The sequence below is a fragment of the Leptonotus elevatus genome, chromosome 2 (assembly GCF_054856555.1).
Source record: "Leptonotus elevatus isolate MCC_2025b chromosome 2, RoL_Lele_1.0, whole genome shotgun sequence".
NCBI lineage: Eukaryota > Metazoa > Chordata > Actinopteri > Syngnathiformes > Syngnathidae > Leptonotus > Leptonotus elevatus.
The window spans coordinates 8203105-8223828 of record NC_141240.1 but is presented as its reverse complement, the minus strand read 5'-3'; the positions used below and the strand labels follow the sequence as shown (position 1 = coordinate 8223828).

General features: G+C 39.5%; 1 protein-coding gene across 3 annotated transcripts in view; it reads left to right on the top strand.

Moving 5' to 3' along the window:
• Positions 1 to 13839, top strand: part of LOC147178306 (gamma-aminobutyric acid receptor subunit beta-3-like) — a 74404-nt gene extending 60565 nt beyond the window's left edge. For 2 of the 3 annotated variants that reach the window (XM_086068995.1, XM_086068997.1), the window contains 3 exons: positions 4314 to 4561; positions 4901 to 4969; positions 11256 to 13839. In XM_086068995.1, coding sequence (XP_085925121.1) covers positions 4314 to 4561; positions 4901 to 4969; positions 11256 to 11624 — 686 coding nt within the window. In that variant the 3' untranslated portion in view covers positions 11625 to 13839. The remainder of the gene's footprint in view (positions 1 to 4313; positions 4562 to 4900; positions 4970 to 11255) is intronic. The other variant, XM_086068996.1, reaches the window with a different exon arrangement.
• The last annotated feature ends 6885 nt before the right edge of the window (positions 13840 to 20724 follow it).

Here is a 20724-nt window from a genome sequence, read left to right as displayed (position 1 = left end):
TTCTCACACAAGCTTGTGCTCATGCTCTCCTTGCTGGTCTTGGAAATGTGTCGATAAATCAAATTAAAGGCTAGATTGACCTTAGTTGTCCCTCTTCCCAACCCACTGACTGTTACCCGTTACTTCACGCTATATTTTACAACACCCTCCTGAAGCATTTCACCCCAGGACAAGGGCTACTGATGTATCGTCTGTGTTTACCTGTAATGAAATGAGTCTTATTGCAATGCAAGAAGTCAACATTTAATTGCATGCCTTTATGAATCACTTGATGCACGTCTGCCATTTCACTTCAAGGTTATGTGTGTGTGTTAGTGGTGTTGGAGCACCCTGTCATTTGGTAACCTATGTGGTTAAGGTTATCCAGCGCCAGGGGTGTGAGATTATTATAATGAGCTAATGCTACACGATGACCAAAGGGCAGCGGCAGCTTTTAAAGGTAGACCTTTGAATTTAAATGAAGGCGAGAGTACTCACTTGACAACTGGTACACATGCGTTCATGCCTGTAAAATAGACTCGCAGACTGAGTTTGGCAGATCGCTAACAGTCGCTCAAAAAGAGTCCCATGTTGCTAGTTTCGAGCAGTTTATTACACTCCAGTTGAGGTTAACTGTAAAACTAAACACACAAAACAGAGAATTACACACAGTGCACACTTAAATGCAAACACACTTTGTTTAGCTTGTTTCCCGAACGTGACTAGCTCAAGGCTAATGCACAGTGGAAAGCACCATTGACTTGCTAACACTAATTAGCATGCTATACTCGCGGCACTTTTATCACTGAAAAGAATAGCTATTCATGCTAAACTTCACAGGAATGTATACAGAGAAGCATCTTAACATTTCTCACAGGCATTTGCTCTTCCTACACTGTAACTTTTTTCTTCTACTCTTTAAAGTGGCTACTGGCGACAATGGAACCACACTGCCCCTAGGTGGCCAAATTGTGTGCAACATGAACAACGCTCAATAAAGGCACACACAAACAAGGTCAATACAATATAAAATAAATAAATGAAATCGATTTTCGGACATTTCATATCGATTCTGAATCATAGTAAATGAGAATACATTTTTTGGGCGCACCTCCAGTGTCTCTTCATACCCTCCCGTACACGAGAAACGAAACCAGCAAAGGAAGCAGCTCCTGAATAAACATGTTATCCCAGAAACTGCTCCTGTTTCTATAGTAACAGCTAAGACATTTTTGGAAGATACAGCAAGTGTAATGTGCTATCCAGGTGTTTCGTCAGGTGGCAGAATCTTTATTGCATGAGGCAGCAGCTTGCGCAGATATTTGGATTTTGGGAACAAGTGTGTGAATTGAGTCTACAATTCACATGAATGTAATCCTGGAATTGCCTGCTCAACATTTGATTGATTGGGTATCCACTAAAGAACAGCATGCATCTGTGCTCAAGTTTTTCTGAAAAAATAAGTTTATGAACAGATAAACGATGATAAACAGTAATGATCACAATATCATGAAATTATTGCATCATCATGACCATAGGCGGAGCTAGTTGGAGTGTGGCGAAGCAAGTGGCTTCCACTTACTTCTAAAGTGTGAAGAGAAACGCAGGCATACATACAAGTCAGCAAAACAATATTGTCTTTCCACTCATAGAGGCAGCACTTTATCAACAAGCCAGTGAATTTACCCTTGTCAATTAGTGTGTGGATTTGCGCATGAGGGGTGTGTAGCAGACTCATTACCAAACACTTGAGGCCACCACCATGTCGACTAATTTGCCCCGTCAAAAGATAATGCTGTTAGTGACCACTAATCTGTCCTTTTAACAAAATATAAGCAATATATGCAGCATAATACATATAAGCATAATATGAAGCATAATATGTCATCCAAAACTTAAGAGGGGAGTAAAAATGAGATAATGGGCCCTATTTTCGTGTTCAATGCAAGTCTAGTGCAAAGTGCAGTCTGAGTTTTCTTTCCTTTGGTGTTATGCTACACTAGTGCAGGTAGAAGTGGGCGTTTGCCCCATTTTGCGCCATTATGGGTCGGAACACAGACCCTGTCACTAAAAGCCAGCTCCTCTCATTTTTGCATGGTATCTCGATGCAAGAGATTGGTGCGTTCATACTAAGTACAACTGCAAGAAGATCTCCACTTAAGGATGATGTAAAGTTGGCCACTGTGGATGGGCACATGGAGACCACTTGGATCAGATTTAGGGAATTCTGGTCCTCGAGAGCCGCTGTCCTGCTTGTTTTAGATGTATCCCTCCTCCAACACAGCTGATTCAAATCAGCAGTTTATCAGCAAGCTCAGGTGTGTTGCAGGTGGGAAACATCCTAAACAAACAGGACAGTGGCTCTCGAGGACCAGGGTTCCCTACCTCTGGCCGCAATGGTAATGATAATACTATATAATAATAATTTAACCCATTAAGGCCTAAAGCGCCTGGAAAAACATGCCTCTAAAACCTAAGGGTAACTTTTGAATAGTCACCCCCCGAAAAGCTGAAGTTTTCCTGGAAATTCAACAATATTAAAGATAATTGACATCTCAGCTCCTGAAGCATAAATTCCAAAACATTTCAGATCTTATTTTTTTATTATTATAAACCTTTAATATATATATTTTTTATAAATCAACAAACAAATGTCTGCAGGTATCTAACAAATATATTTACCTGCAACACTGGAGAGCAGTTGTAATAACATCGTGGGATCGAGTGGCAATTATTCGTCGTCCATTCCGCTACAAAGCCGTGAACATTTTCAACATCCTCTTTGTCTACAAACTTATTTCTTAACATGTCACTGTCGACTCGTTACACTGATTCAATTCCTCCCACACCGTCGTCAATCGCGTCATTTATTTCATAACTCCTGCAACAACCATAAACGCTAGAATAAAATTCCAGGACATACTACGAGGCCCACGTCACCCTCTCGTATAGATTCTGATGCAGTTAATTGGCTAAGAGACCAAGAATTGGTCAAAACAAAACAAAATGACATATCCGCTCTCCCGGGTTTAAAGGGAGAAGCGCAGTCACACGCTGAATTGATGAATGAATTGATTTCTACAATGATTCAGAGGTCGTATTTATGAATGAAATATGATGACCGCCACAGAGCTGAGAACATGTCTGCCTGCCCCTCTATCTAATCCACGTATCTGATTTTTTTTCGTGCAGTGTGAACGGTAAAATTCAGATTTTTTCACACCAGACCTTGGCCTCTTTCGTATGGGGATATAAATCGGATATGTATGCGATGCGTCTGCACTGTGAACGCTCATCCGCACGCATCCGATTCATACGTCATCAAAAGCCTGATTGAAAAGGAGACTACTGACACATCTGTGAATATACGAAGCTGTTTTGAGTAACAGTGTTAACCAGCCAAACATGAGCAAGCGTGAAAACAGTCCACCTATCGGGAGCGGGTGTTCGCACAGCTTAATTTAATTTAATTCAATATTCGGGTTAAGGTCAGAATTCCGGTTTCTGAAACATTCGCGGTAACATGTTTACATACGTGGCGCAAAGAGTTACTCCCATTTACATGCTCATTTGTGCTCGATTGGAATAACCCGTTCGGACCGCGACGCGCGGAGAAAGTAACTACGTAAATAACGTCATTTCTTTTAACTTACAATACTTTCAATACAAGACACTCTAATTATGTCACTCACCACACTAAATAATAAATAAATAAAGTAGTCGGTTTCCTCCTCGCTTCAGAAGTGTGGTTCTTTGCTGCAAGCGTCATGTTTGTTGACAACGGCTTAAGTATTTCCAGTGGGTTACACGCCAGAAGCATGGACTTTTGTACTTGTATTTACTGTATGTGTATATAGGCACAAACTGTGACGTTTCCGCCGTAGAGACACAAAATAATGTGAAAACCCAGTGGGGAAATCAATGTATTCAAGGGAGGCTCCTTTAGCAAGTAGGACGGAGCTGCGCATACAAGTCGTGACTCCATAGACCAAGATTCCTTGTGAATCAAATCAGCGAAGAAGAAGAAAAGATGACAAAGAAAATAGCGAGCCTGCGCTCAGCGAAAAACATTTTCCCGATCGATCGAGATATTCCGAACGTGTTTATATGAGCAAGAATTCCAGTTATGAAAGGAGTAACTCGAATAAGGGTCTATTTACATGGCCTTGCAAAAAAAAAAGGTTTTTGCCTGCATGTAAACTGAGGATGCAGATGCCTTTCTACAAAAATAGGGCCTAAATCTCGTTCTACTTTCACAAATAGGCAAAAGAGAAGAAACGTTTAATCAAATTGAGCTGTTTCACAATGGATGTCATGTTTGTATTCCTCGAAAGGAATCACCACCGTGCTGACCATGACTACTATCAACACCCACTTGAGAGAGACGCTGCCCAAGATCCCCTACGTGAAGGCCATCGACATGTACCTGATGGGCTGCTTTGTCATGGTCTTCCTTGCCCTTCTGGAGTATGCCTTTGTCAACTACATCTTCTTTGGAAGGGGGCCTCAGATGCAAAAAAAGCTGGCGGAAAAGGCTGAGAAAGCCAACAATGAGAGGGCAGCCAAGTATGACGCTGCAAGGGTAAGTTGGATGGCATTGCTCGTTCATAGAATTTCTTGCTGAAAAATCACATTTTGACCCAAGAAAACAGGTTGCAGAACAGATCAGCTACATAACAAGTGCAAAAAAAAAAAAGAATGGCTTTTTCCTCCCCTTCCAGCAACTAATTGATGAATCGACTTTGATATTGCAGCCCCCTTAAAATTTAACTTTTGTTCACTCTTGACAGAAGCTGTGAAGAGAACTTGTTGTGCATGGCTGAATGGTATACATTAATTAATGGGTTACTATATATGCAGCATGTATGGCTTAGGTTCCAGTATATGACAGAAGCAGTTTTGAACTTTGTCGTCTTCTCAGGAGGCAGGTAGTAGGGCTGCTTCCCTAAAACGGTCCAATCAGATTAGAGGCCTTCGCCACTCACGCTCGGTGAGTTGTTTCAGTCAAGGTTGGCACCGCTGCCAACATGGATCTTTCTTTTTTGTTATTCTACCTCAAAACAAAACATATCCACCCTCATCCATGAATTCAATGCTGGTCAGCATGAAATTCGCTCATTCATTTGGACTTTTGTTGCATTTTATTTTCTAAATGTAAAGTAGCATTGTCAATGTAAAAATACATGTTTCAAAGGAGAGAAAAAACAAAATGTTTTTTTTTTTCAAAAGGACTGAAACATTGCTTGCTATCACCATGCATTACAACCCTTGCACAAGAAATTGTAAATAAACCTTTGACCTTGTGAAGCCCTTTGAGACTCTTTTGTGATTAAGGGCTACATACCGGTAAATAAACTTGACTTGACTGAGAGGTGTTACACAGGTTGTAATTTGTTGGCAAATTCACAAGCAATTAGGGCCTAAACTCTCAGTATGTACATCATCTTAGTTTCAGTTTTTTATTTTGAAGTCGTCACTTCATTGCAAAGAAAATAATGAAATAGAATAAATGTGATTTAATTTCAAAGCGTATCATGAATAAATGATCTTTTGCCAGTAATTTATGTTCTGCATACATTTATGACCTAAATCTAAAGCGGAATTCATCACTTCATGCTTTTCTGCAATGTTTCTGTATGTGAAAATGTATTTCTGTTGTGAAGTTTTGTTCATTATATAGGGTATATACACAACATATTTAAAATATTAAAATGAGTGCTGTCAAAATTAAAGCGTTAACTAATTAATTAATCACAAACATATTATCGCATTAATCATGTATTAATTCAGATTAATCACACTATTAATTTTGACCACAGATGATGCTTTAGTTGACAGCGGATGGTTACGTTAAAGGTAGCACAGGTTGGGTTTGAGCAATAAACATAACTAAATTAAAGTAAAGCATTTAATAAATGCTTGTGTATGACATTCAGAATATTTCTTCATATCAAAATATTGGGGTCATTTTTTGTTCCATTTTAAATTATGCAAGTACAGTGGAACCTCGGAGTTTGAACGTCTTGGAACTCGTACAAATCGGACTTCAACCAAAAAATCTGAGTAAAAAATGCCTAGGAGTTTTCGGAGTTTAAACACCCAACTAAAGCAAGCTAAGCCGAACGTATCTTGAAAACGGGTAGCCGAGTGAAGCCGAGTGAAGCCGAGTGAAGCCGAGCAAAGCCGAGCAATGCCGAATACTCACGTTGCGGTAGTTGAGACAATGCACTGCTCATTTCCAGTCAGATCGCGAATACTCCCGGAGGTGCTCCATGCTCGCGAGTGCATTTAGATGTTTCCCCACAACAATTATCTTCGCCCTGGGCCCAAAGAAAGACAACAGTGCCAGTGGCAGCAAAGAAAAACATACAGTGCTACGAACCACAGTGGAATTAGGAAAATGATTGCGCCATTGTAACTACCATGACTACTTCCGTAAATACTGGCACGAGGACCCCCCTTAGCTGTTCAACAGCGTGCCTGACTTTTAACAATGCACTCAAGGACCGCTTAGTAGTCTAACAATATGCCCAATGTAAAATACACAAACTCAGCACTGAACTAAAGATAGCATTAACATAGCATTTATCATCCAGTGATGCCATCACACCACAACAAAAAAGGTAAGGTATTTTTTATTGTTTAAATACTGTACAGGGTGTGAATGTAAAAAGCATAAATAGAAATTAAAATGGGAATTTTTGGAGCTTGGGAACGGATTGATTGCATTTACAATATTTCCTATGGGGAAAACATGTTTCGAAGGTTTAACAATTCAGACTTTGAACACTTCGCAGGAATGAATTATGTTCAAACTCCGAGGTACCACTGTAATTAACTGATCAGAAAAAGAAGAGGATGAGCGTGTGTAGCGAATCAAGAAAATGTTGAAGACGTCCTCATAACATTAAATGTTGAAAAAAATAACACATAACAGGCACTGTTTAAATTTGGCGGGCAAAACATTTTGATAAAAATGTATTTTTAATTAAGCGATGAATTGTGACTCATCAAAATTCTAAGATGTGATTATTCTGATTTTAAAAAAATTATCATTTGACAGCTCCAATAGCTATCCATGTTTAAATGTATCACCGTGCTCTCCTCTAACAGTGGAACAGTTTGGCCAATTCCTTTATTATTGTTGATGATAGACTTTGGGCATGGTATCACAGCATAATTATGAGACAAGAGATCACAAAACTTGGACTCTTATTTGTAGGTGTTTACATATACTTTATTGATACACAACCTAGAACTTAGCATCCTTTCTTTGAAGCTCCCCCATTTTTATAAAACCGGAGAGCTGTTGATGGGTGAAAAACAAGCAATCTTGAAGCTGAGAGACAATGGAAAATCAATCTGAATCATTGTCTAAGCATAAGCCTAGCCATTTGAAATGTCTTGAAGAAAAAAAGAAGCCAGTGGCTGGTGTACAGGAGACGAATTGATAAACTTAACTCCTGATCCCAAACGTACACGCTGTGCAACAAGCAAAATGAACTCAGAGGTCTACAGACATATTTTACATGCCAATTTAAAGATGTCCCATTTGTTCAACATTTTAGGTGCCTTAATAACATCTGGCATTATTTTGTCAAAATATCCCAAGGATCAAGAATTGTTGACATATTTTCAGCATATTTAATGAAAATTGCTTGTATTGGAGCTGATCTGTCTTAAGCTGTCAACCAGCTTTCATCCCGCCTCAAGTTTGTCTTTCATCGTCCCCTCTTGTGCCTCACTCAGCAGTGAGTGCTCGTGGAGGCCAGCTGCTTGCTTCTACTAGTGGATGCGGAGCTCGGAGTGTGGAAAGCAAGCAAGTCCCCCTAAATAAAGACAAATAAATATATTTTTTTCGCAGAGGCAGACAGAACGGCCCTTTGGCTTTGGCATGAAAGTGCTTCTTCTACCGCTTCAACGTAGTAATTTTGCTTTGGAACTTTGCCCAGCCTAGCTGTCACTGGCTGAGGAACTTGGCGTGGTAGTTCACAGACTCATTTTCAGAAATAGCTGTATCACAAAAGATGTACTTGGTTGTTTAATTTCTCACTTGATGGGTGGCAGGCACTGCAGAGACCCAACTACCTGTATACAAACAATAATATTTTTTTTTTGTATCCATATGTCCACTTAAAAAAAAAAAAAACACAACAAAACTGAATAGGTTATCATTCATCATTTAGCAAGGCAACCCAAAGCACACTGCCAAAATAAGAAGTTCATTTGGGTAAAGAATTGCATAGTCAATTGTGCAAGAAGGTGACTTGGGTGTAAAAACGGTCGTCCAGTAACAAGAAGGTCAGCTGTTCGATCCCCGCTCTCCCCAAGTCATGTGTCGTTGTGTCCTTGGGCAAGGCACTTCACACACATTGCCTCCAGTGCTACTCACACTGGTGTATGGAAGGTGCGAATGTTTGGTGGTGGTCGGAGGGGCTGTAGGCGCACACTAGCAGCCACGCCTCCGTCAGCCTGCCCCAGGGCAGCTGTGGCTACTTAAGTAGCTTCCCACCACCATAGTGTGAATGCGTGAGTGCGTGTATAATGTATCCGTTCCATCGTAAAGCGTCTTTGAGTGTCTAATTAGATAGAAAAGCGCTAAATAAATCAGATTCATTATTTATATTGACTGAAGGAAGTGACCCCTTGATGCAAAACTGCAGTGAAAACCTGGGGTGACATTGTTAAATTTGTTCTTTTTTATGTTTACATTGTTGCAAATGTTGTATGATGTCAGTGGGCTACAGGTTCGATGCAGCTACAAGTAAATAATCTATTAATTCTTAGGCCTAGTCTCAATACCCACGCTACACCCTACGCTCTTCAATGAAGTGTTCACTTAATAGAAGTGCATGAAGTGTTAGAAAGGGCAGGTTACAAGCGTGAGAAAATTGTAGCATTGGGACATTGCGAGTGATGTCATCGACTTGCGCAACCGTGTTTGATTGTGTCATCAAGCATCGCTGCAGCGTTTGTTCTTTTGGGGCAATTTTTCTGCTTAAAGTGATATCAAAACTGTAGTAAAGTATAGTACTAAAGTAAAAACCCCAGTCGACGACAGCTATGGTCCCACGCCTGGATTTACGAAGCATTTATTTGCGGTCCCTGCATGACCTGTGGCGCATGCGCACACGGTCGCTAAGTACAGCAACTAGGGCAAAATATGTAGGTGACGTTAAACTTACACATATAAAAATTATGAAACGAATAATAATTTGATATTTACACTTGAAAATACTTTAGGCACAGGCAAAGAAATTACCATCGAATGCCACCATTTTCCCGCTTTTTTGGTCAAGTCCACAATGAATTGTGGGTAATACACTTCGGCTGAGATGCGGGCTCAGCCGAAGTGTAGAAAAAGGGCGCAAAGGAGGCGTGGCGTAGTGAGGTGACAGTACACTTCGGAGAATGGGACACACTACAGTCCTACACACTTGCGTAAGAGTGTAAGAGCGAGTATTGGGACAGCACCTTAGTGTCTTATGTTCATTTGCAGCGTAAGTCTAGCGCAGATGGATACCTTTCACATTTGAACAAACTGCACTTGCCTAAATGATTTGTTTCAGCAGTGGAAGATGGACTGCTGGCGCTGGGTAGTGGCGGACGATGTGGTTCCCTACACCGATGACTGCCCCCTCAGACATTGCCAGCCACTGCTTGGCGCCAGCACAGACAAGTCCATCTCTCCACGCCTAGTCGAAGCATCCTGGAAATGTATTTGTATGCATTGTATTTGTTTGGCTCAGCAGCAGTCAGCCGCACAATTGGTCGAGTTTCGCTTGCTTCTAGTCCGTAAATGTATTTATGGTGCGCCCCCGGGAGTGGATGACGTCATCATTGCCGTGTGTGCACTGCTACTTTCAAGTGTGCCATTAGAAAGATGCTTCAGAACCAAAACCTGGTATGCTACCATTTTCATATGAATTGGTGCTCGGTAGTACCAACCTAAATTGATCCATACCCAAAAAAAAGTATTGAGTTTTGTACTCAGATCTAACTGCGCGAATGAGTGTTTTCTTTCTTTAGGTATTATTGTAGACGTGTGCAGTTAAAAACGGAAATTTTCACCATTGTGTGAGAGAAGACAGCCGACTTGCATCCCAGCTTTAAATTCAGCACAGGAGAGGTTACGTGGTCTACATGGCAAAAGCAGAACTGACTCTATAGAATCCATGCAGGAGATCGATGCACTCAAAGTAGGTTTATAAGGAACTGCAAGAACATCTCCACTTGAGGATGATTTAAAGTTGGCTGTTGTAAAGTGGGCACTTTTACCCCTTATCGTGCAATCGTGCAATCGTGCATCCAAGTGTGACAACAATCCCAATACACACCCACCAGTTGTACCTCGGTTATCAAAAACACATAACATAACACAATATGATAAACCATAATGATAATTAATTCAATGGATTTCTTCAATGATTTAGAGTGTTAAATGCACATTGATGCCATATTTATCACATAGCTGCGGAGCTCAGAATCTGTTTGAATCTGAATCACGTTACACCACATGCGCCACAATTTAGACCTATTCTTAGTTGGTTTAAAGTTTAGTCTACTTTCTGCCACCAAATTGTCAGGTGCATAAAAATCATGATGCGCCAGATTTACGAAAACAGAGCCCTCAGATTTAAAACTCATCCAAAGGAGTACATGTTATATGACTTTTCGCCACCTAAAAATTGCCTGTTTAATTTTTAAATAACGGAAGATTTTAAGCAGTGTGTCCAATCCAGTTGTACTGTAAACATTTTTGAATAAAAGTTGAACTGCTGATCTCTTGTCACGTATTTAGCTTTTGACACAAACCCAAATTTTCTAGAATGCAGGAAAAATAAAGGGGCTACTGTTCCAATACTTTTGAAGGGGAGTGTAAGTTTACATTATACAAACCCACACTGATGGAATAATAACCTGCTTAGCTGAGGTAAAAAGAAAAAAGAAAAAAAAAGAACGAAGTAGAAAAAAGCTGGACTTGCTCAGTTGATACATTTGCATGAAAACCATCGTGCATTGCTACCAATTTGGTTCCTGTCACTGGCATACATCATGGGCATGCAGTGTGTTGTTTCTGCTGTGTATTCAATGAAATTGTTGAGTGATGTCATTGACTTTCTACTAGAGTCTTCAGACTCTAAGATTGTGATGAGTCACGAGTGTATTATACTACAGTCACGACATAACACATTTCATGGCACCGGATTATTTGACAAATTGTTTAAACTTGGTCCACTTGGATTCATCTAATGCTAATCACTTCACTCACTCAGGCGGAACCAGGACACGGGAACATCCTGCTGACCACCTTGGAAATCCATAATGAAGTGGCGGGAGGGGAGATCACCACCAGCGTAGCAGATATCAGGAACTCTCAGTCCATGGTGCAGCTGGACAGCACAGCCTCATCGCACATTCAATATCGCAAGCAGAGCGGCGGAGTCGGTCCACGTTCCGCCAGTCGTCACTCCCTGGAGCGCTCTGCTCAGATGAAACGCAGCCGACTGAGAAGGCGGTCCTCGCAGCTAAAAATCAAAATCCCTGACCTGACCGATGTCAACGCCATTGACCGTTGGTCACGGATCATCTTCCCTTCGGTTTTCTCCTTTTTTAATCTTATCTACTGGCTCTACTATGTTTGAATGGACAGTTTTGTTGTCTGTCATTTCCCATTTGGTTTGGTTTACTTCCTTTTTTGTCTGTGCTTTTATACATGCATTGAATCGATCAAAATCAGACTAAAGACTGAAAGACTGATAAAGTTCTGTACCAAGTTTTCATCCAATATCTTTTTATATTTGCCGTGTTTGAATCTCTTTTCTTTTCTGTAGTATGTACTGTAACTGGGACTTGTGGTAGTCATTTCCCATAAAACATCGAGACAAAATGCCAGCAATTGAGAATATACAGTCTTTGCAAAAAAAACAACCTAAGTAAGATAAATGACAAAAGCAGTATTCTAATAAAAAAAAGAGAGATAGAACTTTATACCACATAGGTGATCAGAAAAATGCAGGCAATTCCAAAAATCCATGAAACAATATGTTTGATTGGTACCCTATGCACTGTAAATGCATGCAATGATCTTCCAATGTGGTCAATTTTTACCGACAGTTTCTACTTCAGGATTATCATGACTCTCAGGCTTCCAGGTTTTTACTATTCTTGGCGTCATTTTTGGGCGGGGAGAGGAATGACAAAACAGCACAAGAATGAACAACACTGCCATTTTATTTCCAGTTCATCTTCTCATGGCTCCTGAAGCAAACGTGGAACCTGATTTTATCCAAATTGATCAAACTGCCAGTAGGCTTCTGAGAGGCAATTGTTACCCACGCAGCATTGTCTCACAAACAGATGAAAAAAAATGTTCAGCACTACATTTTCTTATTCAGAAACATTTTCAAGTATAAATGTCCGTGTTTGTTACTCATTTCAGTGTGCTATTTTTAGTTCGATATCCTACAGATTGCTCATCAATCCATGTTGGGTTACTATTGTACTCTTTGTCTTTAAGTGTTTGTTTGATTTCCCACCTTGACTTGTTGCAAGCAGTGAGACATTGGAGAAATTCCGTGTATATTTAAAAATGTATATAATATATATATATATATATATATATAATGTGTGCACAACCCTAAATGATAAAAAAAAAGATGATCAAATAAGCATTGAGTTTGTGATTGTTATGCTGGCAAATGTCAGTCTATTTAGCAAAAAAAAAGAGGAAAGAAAGCATCCATTTATTTTCTTCTCTAAAATGTGACCATGCTGAAGTTCCACTTGACGCAAATGGATTTCAATGGACTCCACAGTCGGACCACGCTGGCCGTCTGATGAGCAAATGCTAGCATTGAATGTACCTGTATCAGATCCATTGTTCTTCAGGTAGAGGATAATGAGCCATGGTCATAGTTTTTTTCCATCTGAATGTAAGCCCTCGTTATATTGCACGTGAGCAGGTTGTGAGACGGCATGTACACATGCAGGACGGACAGGTTGCGAGCAGGTATTGGTATGTTTTCACTTGATTGCTGCATGTAGAACATGATTGTGGTTTTGAATAATCAACCACTTCCAACTCATGAATGATAAATCTGAGACATTCTTTTTCATGAACCCCCACCCTACCACAACAAACACTCGCATAGCTTTGTGCATGAACATGTATTAAATAGGACTACTAAGAGATACTTAAGAATACAACTTTAAACTTGTGACAGTCTTAAAATAACTGAATGTATTGTACTTGGATTGTTGCTGTCTGGCTGCAATTATTTTGAGATCAAATATGACTGGGGGCGGGTGGGGTGATGCAATCCCCGAGCTGGTCCTGTTTTCTACTGTGTAGACGAGGCTTCATGTACATGTGAGGTGGTTTTAAGGAATCCTCAAGGTCCAGAAAAAGAGAAGAATAAAAACATTTGTACATCTATAGTATGAAAACAGTGAATGAAGGCACATACTCTTGGGCCAATATTTTTTATTTCTATCAACAAAGTATTAAAGAAAAAAAAATACAGACTCCTGACACCTAAGTTATTGTGTACTGTGCATGCAACAACACATTTGGAGAGACTATAAGAGGAGGAGAGAAAAACGTTTTGTTTTTGTTTTTCCCCCCCAGCCTCATGAGAGCTACTGAACGCTCACTCTTAAGATGACACTATGCTTTGTAGCTGACATTTTAAAAAGTCAGGTGTTGTATGGCCTTGGTCCCATAATGGAATGTGAAATGTTCTGTGCTGCCACAAAATGTATCTAGGCTTAGATTTATATTGTATATCTCTGTATGTTTTTCTTCCTTTTTCAAAGGATGATTATGTTAAATCATCAAATAAATGATATACATTGTAATTGTTCTGTTTGTGAGCGTGCTTGACACTCACAGGAAGTTGACAAATTGGTGGCTGTATCCACATGTTGACCTGCATTTTAAAATGCAATTGCTATACCAAATCTGCCCAAAACAATATTTGTCTATTAAAATGGCACATTATCACAGTGCATTCCTAAACAAGATGAGTGTAATGTTAAAATGTACAAAGAACAAATAAGGTATAAAAACAGCAAAAATGCGTGAAGGAAGATCACAAATAAATAAAAAGTGGAATTGCGAAAGCAAGCATACATAACAAAATAAAACACAAGCGTTGATGATACTATGCCAGCCACTTCCTGCTTGTACCAACTTAGTTAGCCAACACCTTCTTCACTGCAGGGTTCATAACATCTTGCATGACTGCGTTCTAACAGGCTCAGAATGAAATAAGGAGTCCAGTCTCTGTTGTGTCCAGGTCAACTGCTCCGTCAAAACGCTGACTTGACTAGACAGGAAGAGAGGGAATAATTATTACACATTTAACTGAATTAAAAACTAAATTTAGAGTAAACATGTCTGGAACTACTGGTACAGATAAAATGTACAACAGTCCAAACCATCAGATTTCTAATGGGAATCCCACACATAATGCTTGGAGCTGTTCCATCTTATTTCTACCAGAGTTGCGCCCTAGGGCAGTGGTTCCCGACCTTTTTTATCTTGTGTACACCCAACATGTTTCCCAAAGGGTCTAAAAAAAAAAGTCTTAAAAAGTCTCAAATTCCGAAACTTAAATTTTAGGCCTTAAATGTCCGATCCTCAAGAGCCAATATTTAACCTGTTTCGCTCCTCCAACACACCTGATTCATGATCGGGATTGTTATCAGGCTTTTGCAAAGGTTGCTGATGAGCTGATAATTTGATTCAGCTGTGTTGGATTAGGGAAAGGACCGAACTTGAGCACCTCAAGTCTAAAAGAAACAATCCAGGTCTAAAATTGTATTCGCCCAAGTCTTATAATTCTTACATCCGCCCCGTCCATTCCGAGAAGTGTCTGTAAAAAATGTTTTTAATGTGCCTGTTGCTTTGTTGTTTCTACTGTCTGCGTGCTGAAATACGTCCACACCAAAAGCGAAGGGGGCGATTGAGGCGGCGTGTTTCCATTGTAGTCAATGTAGTTCAGGCGGACGGGAGCAAAAGAGTGTAAGGCGGCGCGAATGAGGGGTTTGCTGTGATGGGACGCGGCAGGTTTTGTGAGGAGATTTGCAACAACAAAGGAGGATGTTATCGTTGTTGCTGTTTGCGGACATCCCGGACTCTACAACACGGCAATCTACCGCTACCGGGACAAAAATGAACATGTGCAGGCAGAGTGGTGAGTGACGAACTTGGCAGACCTGGAGTGTTATGTAGTCACCATTTTTTTTAACAGTTGTTGAACTATACCAAACAGAAGACAGCAATATTGTATTAGCCAAAGCATTATTAGCACATTGTTGGCCACTTGATTGCGATGTAGAAACTTTTTTTTCTGAGAGTTTTTCCGTAATGGAAGGGGCTGAGATGAGTTTAACAGAAATGTATGAAAATAAGCAATTATTACACACTATGCATCGTAACTAGGGATAGTGTTTTAGCCTAGCTGCTAGATAGCACCTCCTCTTGCGCAACTGTTTAAAAACAACCCTGTAAGGGTTACAGGCCAAGAGATATATCATACAAGTCATAGTTATGATGCTATTCTTTCTTTATGATTATGCATGTTATTATTCATGCTGATGTATGTTTTCTCCAGTAAGAAGCTAAGTCAGGCAGTGTTGAGCTGCGGAGACACACGGTTTTCTTACCGTGTCTCACTGTATGTTTATTGTCAGTTTGTTTTGTTAGTAATTAAATCAATCTTAAAGACAAGAACGGACTCAAGTGGATTACTAAAAACCAGGATAAAGTACAGTAGATGCGCGTAAGCCATGACACGCAGCAAACTGCAACAACAAACCCGAATTTCCTAGCCTCAAACGTAATTCATAAATGATTTATATAAATGTTGTCAGGATAAGCGGATCTGCTAATGGATGGATGAATGGACATAGCAACTGTTAAAGTAGACAATATTTGTATTCTACTCTTTGCGTGTTCAATTAACTGAATGGTGAGATTCTGGTGAAGAAGTCCCTTTGCAAAGGTATTGTTATATCAGAAGCTTCTGATCACACAAAATGAAGACACTCAAACCGTGTTCCGTTCAGATTGTGTGTCCCTTTTCCTCTCGCACACAGTTTTTTATTGAAAAGTCCCTCCCCTCCCATGAGCACAAAAAGGCATCAAGTTCCCATGAGTACAAATCAGATTAGACTTGAACAATAATAAATCAGCCTGTCCTTGGACTCTCTTCGGCCGGACACAGACTGGTACAAACTCTACTCCCTCTTTCCCAGGCAAGAGAGAACAAAGGACTATAGATTCTTTAGCAGGAGAGGAGGTAGTTTAGCAATCGTATGACATTAAAAAACAATTTGATACATTTAAAAGATTTTTAGTGGAATAAGCATAGCATATGTGAGGCTTAACATAAAATGTTGTTCATTAAAAAGTGTCGCAATGTATCGGCAGACGAATATGTGTTCTTTGAAGCCATCTCGTGATGAAGTTCTTTGTTGAATGAGAAGATGACGTTGTCAGCTTTTTGCAGAACCCCAGAATAGATATATGCATATGTGATTCTCGTGATGATTGCCCAGGAAAAGGCACTTGACTTGATCCGTTGAATGATGTCAAAACGATGTCCAAACGGCCGCTCCAGAACCGAACACTGGGTCAGCTGACGTGGCTCCCAGGTCGGAGGTGATAAGATTGATGATCATCAGTTGATGAGATAGCCGGCAGCCTTGTAGACCAGTTGTGGAATTTCGTCTCTCCTTTCCGTCATCAACCTGAGAGCGGAATATGTTTTTAGTCTTCTCATAAACCCACGTAAATTTTATTTGGAGGAAAAACCCTGATAGTTTTTGTTAGTTGGGATTAATAAATGTTATTTGGTTAAGATCCGTAGGTCCTGTGCTGTTGGAACAGGAAAAGATCTATTTTTGTGACATTGAAATAGAGCCCAGCCTTTGATTGAGTTGAATGACATTCGCTCATTCATTAATATAAGACAGAGCTTGTAAATATTTATTTTTCAAATAGGTTTTGTTCAATAATAGGTAATTTTTTTACCACGACTAAATTTGTTCTAAATTTGCATAACTGTGCCTTTCACCATCCTGAAAGGAATCATTTTACTAGCATATATTCTCTTCCCAGAATCCCACGACCGGCCGAATCGTGACATCCTGGAAAAAGCTCACATATATTCATATTATCTATACTCTTTTGCAAACACTGGGCTCCAAACATTACATTTTTCTAAAATAAAAGATATAATATAATATAATTACCTTCATCCGGCGAATATGCATTATTGTCCTTGCTTGCTTCAGACTTACTTTGCTCCGCTCGATTCAAACTGTGGATTATCACTTCAAAACCTTTTCATTTTTTAATCTACTAATTCGTCTGCATTGGTTAATTTCTTAAACATAAACTCCCTCATTTTGACAAAGATCCACTGATTTTTTCAAAGACGTCAAGATAAAGGGAGGATAAAATAGAGACCTCATAACTCAAAAGACGTCGTAAATAACACATCCCTCTAAATCAGGCTATGAGATAAACGAAAGAGCTACAAAACACAACAATAAAAATGAGCACAAGCAGATACAATTTAAGACACTAATTTATGATGATTTTGGGGCCATAAAAAATAGAGGTAACCATATTAATCTAATTCAGGATACGAATTACACAAAACTTACAAATATCTACCATTTCCTAGATTTAATCAAACTAAAAATTATCTTCAAACTGCTAATCAACTTCACCTCTTTTACATATTAGTGGGGCTCATAAAAAACACAGCACACAAAATATTTCTGGGATTCATAAATCACAGTGCTGTGAAAAAATAAATAAATCTAAAATTAACCATCAAACTCGCTATTATTTATTAAATAGCATCAACTCAATACGATAAGATGCATGGTTCAATATTATGTATATAAAACATATAATTAGATAATATATATATTAATAATATATACTACTGTGAAAACTTCTTAGTTAGTCTTTTACTTATTGCTACTCATTTTATTCTATTATTTTTTCTATACTGTAGCTGCAGCTGGACGGGGTCCAGAAAAAAAAAATCCTCACGAAAAAAAAAGTATATCGTATCATATCGTATTAATTAAATTCCCATTGTACCAATTCAGAAACTGATTCTCCCAAAAATAGGCACAAATTTAGTAGGCTATAGATTGAAATAAATTTTCTCAATCCCTCATTTCAAATTCACATATGTCGTTTTCAATTTCCTGAAATACCTTGCTATAGATCACAGCTCCCCACCAAACACACTAAGAATGCCTTGCATATACCGTGCAGCATTTCACTGATTGAAGGGTCGCATCCTAGTCAGACCACCAGCTTTCAAAAGTCAATGTTCAGGGCGGCGGCTGTGTCAGACAAAGTTCAGCAGGCATCAGCGATGAGAGGAGACATCTCTGTAATGAGGCTTGTACACAGTCACTAGGCATTGTGGAAGTTGAGCATCATGTTTTTTTGTAGGCACAGGAGGAGAAGACTGTACTCTGCGGCTTTTGACCTTTGATCTCTGCCACATCCATTCAGACACTGTCTGCAATGTGGACCAGATGACACATTTTCGGTCCTTCCAGGCGCTCACCTCGACCAACGAATGCACCCGGCTGATCCAATGCACTATAATGCCAGACTGAGGAAATGGGATCATAGCAAGATAGTTCACTTCCTGCTTTCTCAAAAATGTTTCGTAAAAAACAGCTTTTTTTTCTTTTCTTTTTTGAAATACCCCTTCAAAATAGCTACTAGCAATACTTGCAAATACAACGTATCAGCAGCTGGGGCGCATCCCGTTCGCAGTTTGTAATCAGTGAAGGCCATCAAACCCTCATCTGCCTTGGAACTTAAACATCAGTTTCTGAAATGACACACTCAGAGAAAAAACAAATATTAAAAATCATTATCATTATGTCGACTTCAAAAACATTTATAACTTCTTATTCAACTATCTTACTTCTAGCCACAGCTGTACAGATGTAGGCATGATCATGTCAACTCACTACAGCTCAACACAAAATACTATTGTTCTATCATTATCCTTTATTAATTTGCCCCGAAAAGGGAAAGTTAACAAATTAACCATCTTCATCAATTATTATAGTGTAAAAGACTATCAATTCAGTCACTAAAAAAAAAAAAAAAAAAAACACTAATTTAATATTCTTCTACAAAAACTCAACAATATCTTTCAAATACTATTACTTATTTTTTTATTGTTTATCATTCCTCTCTTACCTAGAAAAGAGAAAAAGTCCCATTACGAGGACACATTATGCTCTAACCCACAGCCCCCTCCTTTTCTTCTAACCTAGAAACAGGGGGGGGGGGGGGGGGGGGATCTTAACATTATACATCGCAAAACCAATTTTACCACATTCCCATTCGAAAAACAAACGCCACTATCACACCAGTCTCATCTCACACAAAAACAACACCAAACTTAGTTAAAGATATTGAAGAAAAACAAACAAAATCACCATACGCACATTTCTCACTCACAATCACAATAATAGCCCCCACCTTTTAAAAGCTAGGTCACACACTCAAATACATACGCACACACTTATAGTCATTATAAAATAATAAACGGTTTTATTCTATCAATTCGTTGTCTACAAATCTTATGGCATTTAAACCGCAGTTTTGTACGGTGATTTCAGTAAACGGGTTAACTTCGAACAAATCACCCGTGAACTGCTCCACAGATGCTGGAGTCATTTTAGCATCAAATTCAGCCACTACATCATTACCAGCATTTGCTAAAGCCCCCCGAGCGTTTTTTACGGAACTGCCCAAAGCCAACAGTCCAGCATTACTCATCATTTTATCCACTTTTTTCCAATTTTGTCTAACTCCCCTTCCATTCAAAGAAAATACAAAAGTCTGACGTACCATTTTGTCCAGCGAAAGCCGTTTTTTTACGCATGCAAATTCCACTGCTTTCATCAAAGCTACCAAACAAACAGTGGATGTCAAAGGTGGAAGCCACCCTTTATCACAGCCCGCCGTTATCCAATCCATTATTAGCTTTTTCATTTTTTGTCGATGTTTTTCGGGCATTGCTTCGACTGCAACCTCAAACGCAGTCTTAACTTGTACATCCAAACACAAATTCCGGCTATCTCTAGGTGTGCACTTACGTCACTTTTAAATGCACCACCTCACGACGTGTCCAGTTCAATATCGTAGGAAAAATCCCAACTCTAGAACGACATCAAACTACAACTTGTTCACACAGACCTCATGTAAAAATTTAGACAATTTGGAAGACGAAAGACCAGTTGCAGCGGTCCCAAACAGACAGAACCTCCCTACGTGGATAAAAGTCTCCACTTACCGGAATTAATATGGCGCCAGAAATTCCGCCCGTCCGGGAACGCCGCAGCTTGCAAATCGTCAAAATACCACCATCCGTTAGAATTCAGCGTCGGAGGTCACCATTTGTTAAAGTAGACAATATTTGTATTCTACTCTTTGTGTGTTCAATTAACTGAATGGTGAGATTCTGGTGAAGAAGTCCCTTTGCAAAGGTATTGTTATATCAGAAGCTTCTGATCACACAAAATGAAGACACTCAAACCGTGTTCCGTTCAGATTGTGTGTCCCTTTTCCTCTCGCACACAGTTTTTTATTGAAAAGTCCCTCCCCTCCCATGAGCACAAAAAGGCATCAAGTTCCCATGAGTACAAATCAGATTAGACTTGAACAATAATAAATCAGCC